At 42.2% G+C, this 13,434-nt stretch overlaps 1 protein-coding gene across 7 annotated transcripts in view; it reads left to right on the plus strand.

Moving 5' to 3' along the window:
* PRDM2 (PR/SET domain 2) overlaps nt 1–13,434 on the plus strand; it is a 127,840-nt gene that overhangs the window by 71,252 nt on the left and 43,154 nt on the right. For 6 of the 7 annotated variants that reach the window (XM_070474073.1, XM_070474068.1, XM_070474071.1 and 3 more), the window contains one exon: nt 7,344–7,454. The exons of the other annotated variant lie outside the window; for it this stretch is intronic. In XM_070474073.1, coding sequence (XP_070330174.1) covers nt 7,344–7,454 — 111 coding nt within the window. The remainder of the gene's footprint in view (nt 1–7,343; nt 7,455–13,434) is intronic. 7 annotated transcript variants of the gene reach the window in all.

A 13,434-nucleotide genomic window follows, 5' to 3' on the forward strand; every position in this document is an offset into this window, starting at 1 on the left:
CTCAGTCGGTAAAGAATTTGCCTGCAGTGCAGAAGACCGGGGTTCCATCCCTGAGTTGGGAAGATCCTCTGGAGAAGGAAACGCAACCCACTCCAGTCTCCTTGCCTGGAAAATCCCATGGACAGAGGAGCCTGATGGACTGCAGTCTATGGGGTTGCAAAGAGTTGGTCACTACTGAGCGACTTTCACTTTCAGACTTTAGATATCTTTTTTCCCCCTGTAAAACAAAGGCTAATGAAAATCCTTGAAAAGAACTCGAGAAATTAAAATGATAATAAAACAGAACAGGCTAGCAGCTTGTTTTAAGTTTCAGAGGTATTGTTAGTCTCTGACATCATTTTGTTTATGCCACAAGACTTTTTTGAGGTTCCCAGGAATGTAAGGAAATTTAAAGCTTTCTTAATTTGAATTTACTAATGTTTATTTGGGAATCCATTTCTAATATTTGGAATTAGCCAGCCAGAGCCTCTAAAAGCCTTTTCTTAAAAAGAGAATTAGAAGCTCCCTTCAGATGTGATCTTTGCTGTTCTTCCATCAGCCTGATGTTTGGAAGAGGTGGGGAGCCAGAGCTCCACAACAGCAAAGACTGTGCACCCCGCCCTGCCCGCCCCCCCCCCCCCATCCCTCGCATAGGCTGCAAGCATTCCAGGAATTTATACTGCGATCTGCAGTGCTGAAAAATCCAGAACTTTGTTCCATTGTTTCTGTTGAAGCAAAGCCTGGAGTCCTATTTTAATGCCACGAGCAACTTAAAACCGGAGAGGTTTTATTTTTATAATTTGCCTCCAGAATTACAGACAGCTCTTAGTGAGAAGTTTAACTACAGAAAAAGATTTGAAATTTTGCCCAAGCAGCATAACAGAATTTTTACTACCAGGTGTATTTCAAAGTTATTTTCTGTGCAAAAGAAATCTTTAGAAAATGTATAGCATTATATATAATTTCTGTAAAAACCAATTGTTGTTGCATCTTACTGCTTCACATTTCTCTCTTTGAAACACCATGGCCTGATGGAGCTAAGGCCACAAGTGGCTTGTTTGCCCACTGATCTTACCTTGGCCAGTTGTAATGGCCACTTGTGGTCATCTGATAAACACTTTCTTGTGTTACATGTAGGGATGCTGTTGACCTTACACAAGGAAGCCTTTCTGATTGCAGTTTCTCACATCAGTCCTCAGGCTTCCTTCTGATGACTTCCAGGGTAGCAAACTCAGTATTTTTTGTTTAAGAATACATGAAGGATATTGAAATGATCTGTTTATTCCTTGTGGAAAACCTAGCTTTGTGCAACCATTTCTAGCTTCTCTTCTCCCTACTCATCACACCCACTGCAGAATGTTAAACCACTGCCAGTTGCGCTGAGGCCTAAGACTGCCCACCCTTTAGCAGTTCACACTGAGTATTGTTTTGGCCATTCTTTAAGCTAACAGTTTTGCTGTTATCCATTGGTTCCCCTTGCTTACCCCCTGATCTGTTAGAGATTTTGTTTGTGGGTTTTTTGTTTTGGTTTTTTCTTTGTTTGTTTTAAATCCCATGTGTCATTTAACATGAACTTTGTGCCTTTTCCCCAGTTAGGCTTTTCACCTTATTTTGGACCTGCTGCCATGAAAACCTGTCCTTTGCCTTTCGAAAATTGAAAAAGATGTGTAATGACTTTGTATGTTCATGATGAATTTCTCAAACTTGCCTGAAACACAGATGGTACTCTTAATTCTTTTTAAGGGTGAAATTGGAACCCACAGAGTGTCACTAAGAAGGCTGTTAGAGCACAGTGGATAGAATAGTGAATTGGATGAGAATAAAAATCTCAATTCTACTACAAACTTGCAATGAGATTTTGGGCAATTCTTGTAATGAAATAAATCTCAGAGAAGTGTATTTGTGAAGTTTGGTTAAACCATCTTCACGGCTCCTTCTCCTCCAAATCTTGGGGTTCTTCTCTCTCTTACCTTTTGATATAGCCCATTAATTCCATTATTCCACATCTGTTCTCTAAGATCTGTATCCTCTGCTTAGCTGGATACTTTATCGAAGCCTTGCTCCAGGCTGGTGTGAAAGCATCATCACCAGGTTTCCTATGGGAAGCCTCTCATTTCAGGGCAGGAGGAAGAGAAATATTTTTGCCAAATAATGGTTACTGGAGGAAGACAGTCTAGATGGTAATGGCATGAGGCTCAGGAGAGGAATTTTAAGCTGTAAAGGCCATCAAACTGTTAGATGCTGAGAAGAGACTTGGGGGCAAATAAAGAACTTAGGGGTTTTGCGATTTCAGGGTTAGAGGTAGCCATCCAGGTGGAGTTGGGGCAGCAGGGGTGAAGGGCTGTGTGAGTGAGGAACTGGAGGCGGCAGTCACGCCCACCCTATGGTGGGGGAGGGGTGGTGGTGGTGGTCACGGTTGGTCCTTGTTCAGGCCAGCCCAGCCCCTTCAGGCTAGCTGATCTTTCCTGGTGCTCCATCACCTCACAGATGGAGTCTTGCCTGGTTTGGAATCGTCTCTGTTTCTGAGTAAGAGGGTGAGCTCTCCAAACAAGGATGTGCTGGCTCTGCTTCAGCATACTGATACTAAATTCTGTCTGATTTTATGCTTCAGAGTTGGGTAGCTCCCCAGTGAGGAGGCAGGCAGTGCACGTAGAGTTACATATGGTTCTAAATTTAATTCATTTAAATCACCAAATGCATGAGCCTTCACTGTTGTGATGAATTTTTAATGTAACTTGAGCAAGCCTTATAGAATTTTGCATTCTCTCTGATGCCTGAACATTTTTAACTGAGACATTGTTCTTTAGAATCTCCTTGTTTAGTTCATCAGAAGAGTAGAATATAGACAAGAACTTAAATTATTCACATAATGCTTTAGGCAGTTTTGGTTTTGCACCTTACATTGCAGGCACCAGCTGCTTAATGCTACATGTTGTCTTTGACATGTAGTTGATGCAAATGTAGAATTTCTCTATATGGCAGCTATTTCTCTAGAAAATTCAGTTTTATTGATATTTAATGTATTTGCTTAGATTGGGGTTCTGTGCTGTTGACTGATACTTGTTTTTGGCATAACATAAAATGGAAATGGAAAATGTCTGCATTCTAATTTGATGGTTCCTTTTCTATAAATGTAATGAAAGTCTTTATATTACTTTGCTTTCATTTTCCCTTGAAAGTGGGTGAAATAATGGATATAAAGTGGTGTGTAAAGAATAAGATATTTGTATTATGCCATTATTGGTTGTAAGAAATAAGTATATTAATAGTTTAGTTAGTAGAGCACTTTCGGTACCGTCAGCCTTGGGTTTTAGTTCTGACTAGAGAGGTGATTCAGTTGTGTGATCTCAGGCAGTCCTTGGGTGTCTCTAGAATGAGAGGCATAGGGTGGGACTTCTGGCTTAAGTAGTAAGGACATCAGTCATGAGCATGGGATAGGCCGGAAGTAAGTATACCACATCCTGTCCCCCACTAAGAAGACAAAGGCTTATTATTTGGGGTTTGGGGGGGAGCCTCGATGTAGGGGGTAACTGCTGTTTTCCTTCTGTTTCATTCAGTTTTCTTCATCTTTGCGTGTCTCTTCTCCTTACATGCACAGCGTTCTGTCCTGCCCTCTGTCGTGTTCTGTGTCACTGTCTCCATTCCACTTTCCTTGTGTTTTCATTCCTGTATCTTTCTTGTTTAGACCGAGTGGAGCACGCAGCTGGCAGAGCCTCTATGTAGGACCCTTCAGGAACCTGAGGGTAAGTGCACACGTGTACTTACCAGGCTCCCAGCAGCTCTGCCGGACCACTTCCCAGGCGCGTCCTGCCTTACAGACAGGAACTAACACATCCCCCTCCCTTCGCAGAAGTCCTTACAGGTGGTTTTCAGTTAGAACTCGTTTTTTTTTTTACTTCTAATTTGATTATATGTAGAACAAAAACCCAAGTATCGGGGAGAAATGTGTTGATTTGAGGAAATGTAGTAGGTGCTGCCAGGGGCTGTTACGGTATTTGTGAGTGACACTGGGAGTACCTAAGAGTGAGTCAGGGCTCCCAGGGTCAGTCTACTGCCATAGACTGTTAGTTCTGGGGGACCCTGCTCTTCAGTTTCTAGCGCAGAAATAGCACGAAGGATGGGGGGTTTTAATATCCCCTTCATCTCTAGTCTTGGTCCTAATGGGAAGTACCTTGAGCATTAGAGGATTCTGATAAAGATTGAGGAAATCATTTTATGTATTAGATTATCTCAGTTCCATTAATTAGTGATGATTAGATTCATGGTAGAATCGTGTCCATCGTAAATTAAGTCTATCAGTGTTCACCAGAGGCACTTAAGAGGTTAAGTTTAATTGTTCCATCACTTAGCTTTTAGAGTTGGTTTGTTAGTATTCTCAAATACTTTAAAAATTTTAAGAAATACACAGACTGTGGAACCCCATATTAATTTAGCCCAGTGGTTCTTAACCTAAAGAGACACTCTCTTTTCGGTGAGGCTTCCGCTATATCTGGAGACTTTTGCTTGTTACAGATGGACTCCCGGGCACACTGTTGGCATCAAATGGGTGGAGGTCAGTGATGCTTCTAAATGTCCTGTCCACAACAGAGAGCAGTCTGACCCCACATGTCAGTTGTGCTGTGGTTGAGGGGCTTGCAGCAAGCCTGGTGGGTGTTCTTGTTTGCTCTCCAAATAGACTGTCCCTACCACATGTGGCTTCTCTTCACCAGGCAGAACAGCGTTTCCTGGTCATGGTTTTTAAAGAGGATAACAAGGGCAGCAAGGGGTGGAGGAGTGGGGTAGTCTGGTGATGGCATAGCAGCTCACTGATTAGGAGGGTCTAAGACTAAGGTATTGAAGTTCAGTGTCAGCTCAGTGTTCTAATATTCTTTTAGGCAGGGGACTAAAATTATGTGCTTTCATTCTTGGTACATACTAATGAATGGTAGCATTAAAGCTGTGATTTGCTTTATATAAATCCATAAGTTTTACTTTTTTAGTAGTCTGTACATATCAGTCAGTTTACCTTTTTTTTTTTTAACTGGTTTCATATAGCACTTGATAGGTTTCAGAAAATTTTCTGCATTGCTTTTTAAAAAATTGTAGTACAAGTTGGCATGTGTTGTTCTATTAAATTTTACAGTGTGACTTAAGAGTTTATTCATGAGAGGTGGAGTTTAGACCTCCCTTTTTATTTATTCATACTTTTATAAAGTAGAAAGTAAGAGGTTGGTAGAAAAGGGTTATATTGTTTAGCCTGTTTGAAGAACATGAGGTGGTACTGATGTCTTATAACTATTTGAGGATTTTGATTCAGGGAAAAACGTGTTCTGAATATAACTTTTGAATCAGGCATCTGTGGGCACTGGGAACCCTTTCTATGAACCCCTTCAAACTGGTACTGCAGTTACTAGACCAGTTACATTCATGGCCGAGTAACCATTTGTATTTGCCTTGTTTGCTACCAGTAGTCTGCTATGGGTCAGTGCACAACACACAGACAGTACGGCATATGTCATAGTGAGGGTAAGAAAACTGGTTGAATCCAAATTCTTTTAAACACACCTGGATTCTCAAGAGCCTTTGTCATCATCAGATTCAGGCTAAGTGCTGTTAAGTTGGCAAAGGGTGAAAGACTCGAAAGAAGAGGTTATTTCTTACCAGATGAAAAGGTGTGTTCATATCCTTGATCCTTGCAGAAGAGATTGGTTTATTACATTTCCACCTGGAGACACGAATTGGCCAGCTACACACAGACTCTTAGCTCTTGTTTCCACTGGAGTGTGGTTCCAGTGAAGTGCACGCTTGTGTTGCAGGTTCAGCCTCAGCTGCCTTTAGAAATGAATGGAGTGATGTGTTACTAGGAATTTGAGTGAAGGTTTTATATAATTACAGGAGACATCTTCAGTTTTTTTTACAAGCTGAAGAGTTAGGGATTTAAAATGGTATTTTGTTTTTTAAGACTAACAAGTCAAATGGCTGATTGTTAAGTATCTTATGCTTTTTTTCTTGTTGCATCTCTTAAATATCTATCAAAATATGGAGGTGTTTTTGATGGTTAGTATTTGTATTGTAGTAGATGTTTCTGTTTTTAATCATGATCTTTGTAGTGGTGATATTTTGTGTCTCTGACCTCATTTTATTTGTTGTCTATGTTTTAATTAGTTACTCTCCTCTGTAGTGATTCTCTGCACCTAGTGTTAAGGAGAATACCATTTTTCAGAAGCTGTGAGTGGTTTCTAGTTTCTAGTCACTTACTAAATCAGAGATGAACGTGTCAAGAGCGTTGTTCTGAAGAGAAAAGACAGTTCCAGGAGCTGTTGAGGCCTGGTTGGGGGGAGCATCGCAGAAGGAGAAGGAAAGTTTAGAGGAAGGTGGGTGGAACTTACTCTGAATCTGAAAACTGGAAAACAAAAGCTCCCAGGAGCAAGAATTTAAAAAATGGAACAGAATCATAAATTCTGATTAAATCCCAGAGAGGGGTAGCTTCCAAACCTTCAGCACTAGTACTTCTGTAGAGAAAATGACAGCCCACTCCAGTATTCTTGCTTGGAAAATCCCTTGGGCGGAGGAGCCTTGCGGGCTGTAGTCCAGGGTCACAAAGAGTTGGACATGACTGAGCAACTTCACTTTCACTTTTTTTTCCAGAGTAGTTCTGTAGGGAAATGTATGTCCATGTTGAGCATCTTGGTGACTTTATTGTTCTGACTCATCAGAAATTTGTTGCATTTTGATGTTATCTTTTGAACTCTCTTACCACTTGGAATGCAGTTAGTATTTCCTGACTTCTATTCTCAGAGTTGTTAATGAAATACTGAATTATGCTGAACCTAGAGTTGAGTCCCTCCGGACCCCAAGAATGCTGTGCCGGCTGACAGAGAACCGTTGAGAATTGCTCTGCATTTGATATCTGAGCCGTGGTGTTTGGGCATGGCATTCCTTGCTCTTCAGCAACATCTCTGCTCCTGTTGCTTTACTTTGACAGGTCTGGGTAGTCTTTTCTCTGATGTGCTTCCTACAAATAACTAGACTTTCGCCAGTTCCTGTTATTTGTGTGGTGTTGAAATTTAGCGCTCTTCTCTAATTTTCCTTGGACATTTAGTGTTGTTAACTCTTCTGGAATATATTACATATTAATTTGATAGCTGTTATAAGGGGAACCATTACCCAAGATTCTCAAAAATACAGGATTTGTGGGTTTCTGTTTTCTTTGACATAACATAGAGGTATTCATATTCATCATCTGTTTCTTTCTTCAGGAATCTGAGGTGATAATTGCCTAGAAATAGTTTGAATTAGTAATTGCCTCCAAAAATTCAGGATAATAGTGAGTGACCAAATGAACAAACAGACAAGCAAACAAATAAATAAATATTGTGTTTCAGGGAAGAAAAAATCCCAAGAAAGTAAAAACAAAGCAAACAAAACCGAAGACATACAGCTGAAGACAAGTGAGCCAGATCCCAGCCTTGCAAATATGAGAGATTCTGCGGAAGGTAAGCTTGGAGTTGGACCTGTAGGATGCGGGCGTGTTTGTCCACCAGCTGCTTTGACTTTGTATCTCCCTGCAGTGTCCTTCTCAGAAACATCCAAGAACTGTAAAGTGTAAAACAGCAAGAAGGCCGCCTACATTTAATATGGCAAGCTGAGCCTTACTCTCCCACCTCCCCTTCAGGAAATTATTGAAGACCTTCCTTGTTCAAAATGAAGTTATTCCCTGGTTAAAATAAAATGAAATGAAGTGAAATGAAACGTACTATGTGACTGTATTTATAAATAATTCATAAAGTTCGGAACCACCAGAACAAATCTGTGATGATAGAGGTCAGACTGGCAGGGACAGGAGGAGGCTTCTGGGGTGCCAGTGCCAGTCGATCACAGGGTTGGGATGAGCACAGCAGGGTATTTACTTTGTGAACATCTTACTTGCAGTATTCATCTTTATAGTTTGTACTTCAGTTAAAAACTTATTTGAAAATATCAAACACCTTGGATTGTATGTGTCAAAATGGAAAGGATAGAGAATGAAGTGTTTCTCTTTTTGGTTAAAATTTAAATTTCTGCCTTATCTCTTTGTATTTCTCCCTACAAAGTTTTCTTCTTTAGAGCTCTTTCTAAAAATTAATTCTCTAGGCCCACCACGATGTAAGAATTCCCAGAGACAGTGGCTGAAGTTGCTCAGGAAGGTGGGCTGCCCTCTGCCTGAAGTAGTTGAGACGCCACACTGACACTCTGGCCAGCAGAGTGGGGGGTGGAGAACGACATGGTCTTACATTGTTATGTGGCAAATTCATGCAGAGACTAAGCTTGCTCAAGAGTTCATAGTGACCCAGATAGGCTGATTTCAAAATACAGACTATGACTCTTTCAAAAAACATTTGTAGAGAAAAAAAAAATGCTGTAGATGCCTTTTATAATCTTTTTATTAGCACTTTTTGTGGCGATGACATTCTTAAAGGATTATAATTCTCTGCGGCATTTTACGAAGCAAGAACAAATTCACTTCCTAGAGTCCTATAAAACTAAGATCTGCCAGCTGATAGCAGGTTTGCTAAGACATTTGTTGGAACAACAACAAAAAGACCAAAGAACCTTACTACCGGTAGTGGTGGAGTTAAAGAACAATCCAACAGAACCCTCTCCCCTTCAGCAATTCAGAATAGTTAATTTTCTTCCTGATAGAAGTTCAGGTCCTGTGGGGAAAAGATACTTAGTGTCTACCTGTTTGTGGAACAGCTGGTCAGTATTTGATTGGTTCTGGGCAGTGTGATTGTCAGCATCTTGTGCGTGTTCTGTTTGGCCCTGAAAAAGTGGTCAGTGTACGGAGCAAGTGGCCAGACTCTTCTGTTGTTTCCCAGGCCATTCTTTAGGTTTAAAACTCACCAGACCTCAGTGAGTGTGTGGATACAGTTGGGTTCATAGAGCTGTGCGCATTTTGGTTCATACTACCTTGGACAGCTTTCAATCTGGAATTATTTACCAATCATGGAAAGAATATTTCCGTTCAAAGAAACTATGGATTTTGGCTGAGGATAAATTCTGTAAAGAAAGTTCTGAGCCTTAGAGATGTTATTTTCATTCTGTTTTCTCATTTAGATGTTTTTATTATTCTTATTTTTAAGCGATATGCTGGGTCTTTGTTGAAAATGTATTTGAAAAAGGAATTAGCTCCTGGGAACCACCATCAGATGACTGGGTTCCCAGATTGTGGAAAACTCATGCAATGTAAGAGATGCAGCTGGAGGAGAGAAGGCTGGAGTGTGTGTAGAGGCAGAAACCCATTGCTAGTGGCTGAGGTAGTAGGTAGGAAAAAGTAATAGACCTTCTTAGGAAGCAGAGGGAGGGCCAGGACAGAATCGTTGCTTGTGTTAATACCGTACATGTGCTGAGTTTGGAAAGGTTAGCCCTTTAAAAGCCTCCCTTGTCCCATGTATCCAGGCAGTCACAAAGTCTGTTAACAGGACTCTGATGTCTTATCTCACTCTGGCCACTTTTTTCCTGTTTCTTCTGCTTTTTTCCATTTCTATCTCTCAGTATAGGCAGCCAACACCTCCCATCTAATGCCACTGCATCGGTATTGGTTTCTGCCTCCTCCCAGTCCCTTAATACATACTGCAGCCACGTCTCCCAAATGGCACTCTTCTGCCTTAAAATATCTTACTGACTCCCCACCGCCTCCAGCTCAGTCTGCACTGATTTACAGTGCGCTGCCTGTTTGATGGCTGCTGCTTTGTTTTCCTCTTCTATCCTTGCAGCCTCCCCCTGATGGATTAACCAAGCCACCAGATACTCCTCCCTTGTTTCTGTCCTTAACTGTTGTTAACCATGTACTTCAGTGGGCTTAACCATTAGTTCATTGGAGTGGTGTTGCCTGCTTGCTTAACTCCTGGTAAAGTAGAGCTCTGGAAAGATGAGGACCTCGGTGGCCTTACTCACCTGGTACTGACATTTTGTCCAGTGAATGAAGGAAGAGCCAATTAATAGAACCAGGAGAAGTCAGAGCAAGCTCTGTTTCTTTTATAGAACCTCTTGTAACTCTTCAGGAAGCTCCAGTAAAGAGAGGTGTAATTCAGCAGAGACTCAGGTGGTCCTGCAGAGAGAGCAGTGCCATGGGCTGTCCCCACCAGCATTAAATGCTCTGTGATAGCTCCTGTTTCAGAGGCCCGTGCTGTCCCTATCCGTCCCAGCCACTCCCTCATTCCTCTGCTTTCCCCTACAGCTGAACCTGAAAGAGTTGCTTCCAGTCCCCCTGTCTCTCCTTCTTCCTGTCTCTCCTGACCTCAGATAGGCATTTGTCCCCTCTGCTCCACCAAAACTGTTATCCCCATCACCACACCCTTACATGGGCAGATTGCATGTTCAGTTCTCAGTCTTATGTTACCCAGCCTGTTAGCAGTTCTGGATACAACTGATCACGCACTTCTCAGTTTAAGAGCCGCCCCTCTCTTGGCTCTCTAGATCCTCCCTGGGCATTCCTCTGACCCCTGGTACTGGAGTTGACTGGGGGACACAGCCATTCCCCTATCTGCATTCACTCTGCAGGTGACCTCGTCCAGGTCCATGCTCCAACTGCTGTTTCTAGTCTTAGTAGAGTCATATATAGCTACTTAATATCTTTACTTGGATGTCTTATCAGGCACCTCAGACTTCAACACATCCAAAGTAAACTCTCATTTCCCCCCGGTACAAACAAACACACACAGACCAAACTTGCTTTTCCCTCAGTCTAGTAAACAGGATTACAGCAGTTGCTGTGGAATCTCTTTGACCCTTCTACTACCACCACCAGCCCCCACCCTTCCCTGCCCCTGCCCTGCACCATAGTCAACCAACACACTCAGCTTGTTAGCATCATTTCCAGAACACAATCAGGGTTTGACCACTTCCCACTATCTTCAAGCCACTTGTCTCTACCCCTGCCCCTCTCCTGGAGGATGTAGTAGGCCTCTCTCGTCTCCCTGTCCACCATCTACAGTTTTTTGTCTTTCATGTAGCACCGAGAGTGATTCTCCTATATTTCAGTTGACCTTCTGTTTCTCTGTTGGGTCCTTGTTTCCACTTAGAATAAAGGTCAGCAGCCTGTAAGACTCTGCATGAGCTGATATTATCTCCTGCTCACCTCCTTCCCTCCCTGTGCCTACCCGCCTCCAACTTCCTGGCCAACTCTTGAACACATCTAACACGTTCTTGACTCACAGCTTGCACATTTGCTGTTTCCTCTATCCAGAGGACTTCTTCCACCAAATATCTGCATGACTGATTTTCTTTAGATCTCTACTCACCTGTCATCTTGCTGGTGAGTCCACTCAGCTTTCTTCACCGTCCAACTCTCACATCCATACATGAATACTGGAAAAACCATAACCTTGATTAGACAGACCTTTGTTGGCAAAGTAATGTCTCTGCTTTAAATATGCTATCCAGGTTGGTCATAACTTTCCTTCCAAGGAATAAGCATCTTTTAATTTCATGGCCGCAGTTAGCATCTACAGTGATTTTGGAGCCCCAAAAAATAAAGTCTGACACAGTTTCCACTGTTTCCCTATCTATTTCCCATGAAGTGATGGGACCAGATGCCGTGATCTTAGTTTTCTGAATGTTAAGCTTTAAGTCAACTTTTTCACTCTCCTCTTTCACTTTCATCAAGAGGCTTTTTAGTCACTCTTAGGCCTTCCCTGACCACCTTGTACCATCAATCTCAGGTTGGGCTAGACTGGGCTCCTCTTGGGCATTGAGACTCAGAAGTGACTTCAGATTTCTTTTTCATTCTCTGAGGCACACCTGTTGTTATTGTTCAGTTGCTAAGTCCTATCTGACCCTTTGCAACCCCATGGACTGCAGCACGCCAGGCTTCCCTGTCCTTCACTATCTTCCAGAGTTTGCTCAAATTCATGTCCATTGAGTTAGTGATGCCATCTAACCATCTCATCCTCTGTCATCCCCTTCTCCTGCCCTCAGTCTTTCCCTAGTATCAGGGTCTTTTCCAATGAGTGGGCTCCTCGCACCAGGTGGCCAGAGTATTGGAGCTTCAGTAATAGTCCTTTCAATGAATACTCAAGACTTGATTTCCTTTAGGATTGACTGGTTTGATCTCCGTGCAGTCCCAGGGACTCTCAAAGAGTCCTCCAGTACCACACTTCGAAAGCATCAGTTCTTTGGTGCTCAGTCTTCTTTATAATCCTATGACTGCTGGAAAAACCATAGCTTTGACTCTACGGACCTTTGTCAGCTTTTTAATGTGCTGTCTAGGTTTGTCATAGCTTTCCTTCGAAGGATCAAGCGTCTTTAATTTTGTGGCTGCTGTCACCATCCACAGTGATTTTGGAGCCCAAGAAAATAAAGTCTGTCACTGTTTCCACTGTTTCCTCATCTATTTGCCGTGAAGTGATGGGACTGGATGTCCTGATCTTTGTTTTTTGAATGTTTGAGTTTTAAGCCAGCTTTTTCACTCTCCTCTTTCACCCTTTCAAGAGGCTCTGTAGGTTCTCTTTCCTTTCTGCCATTAGGGTATCATCTGCACATCTGAACTTATTGATATTTCTCCCAGCAATCTTGATTCCAGCTTGTAAGTCAGTTCAGCCCAGCATGATGTACTCTGCATCGAAGTTAAATGGGCAGGGTAACAATATGCAGTCTTGAAGTGAAGTGAAAGTCGCTCAGTTGTGTCTGACTCTTTGTGACCCCGTGGACTATACAGACCTTGAAATTCTCCAGGCCAGAATCCTGGAGTGGGTAGCCTTTCTCTTCTGCAGGGGATCTTCCCAACCCAGGGATTGACTTCAGGTCTCCCACATTGCAGGTATGTTCTTTACTAGCTGAGTCACAAGGGAAGCCCTATACAGCCTTAACGTACTCCTTTCTCAGTTTTGAACCAGTCCATTGTCCCATGTTCAGTTTTAACTGTTGCATATTGACCTACATACAGGTTTCTTAGGTAAGATGGTTTGGTATTCCTATCTCTTCAAGAATTTTCCACAATTTGTTGTGACCACACAATCAGAAGGCTTTCGAGTAGTCAATGAAGCAGAAGTACATGTTTTTTCTAGAATTGCCTTGCTTTCTCTATGACACTGCAGGTGTTGACAATTTGATCTCTTTGATTCCTCTGCCTTTTCTAAACCCAGCTTGTACATCTGGAAGTCCTCCGTTCACGTGCTGCTAAAGCCTAGGTTGAAGGATTTCGAGCATTACCTTGCTAGCATGTGAAACGAGCACATTTGTACGGTAGTTTGAAAACTCTTTGGCATTGCTCTTCTTTGGGATTGAAATAAAAACTGACCTTTTTCAGTCTTGTGGCCACTGCTGAGTTTTCCAAATTTGCTGGCATTTTGAGTGCAGCACTTTTAACAGCATCATCTTTTAGGATTTCAAGTAACTCATCTGGAATTCCATCACTTCTACTCACTTTGCTCATAGTAATGGTTCCTAAGACCCACCTGGACTTCACAGTCTAGGATGTCTGGTTCTAGGTGAGTG

The sequence above is a fragment of the Odocoileus virginianus genome, chromosome 11 (assembly GCF_023699985.2).
Source record: "Odocoileus virginianus isolate 20LAN1187 ecotype Illinois chromosome 11, Ovbor_1.2, whole genome shotgun sequence".
Taxonomy (NCBI): domain Eukaryota; kingdom Metazoa; phylum Chordata; class Mammalia; order Artiodactyla; family Cervidae; genus Odocoileus; species Odocoileus virginianus.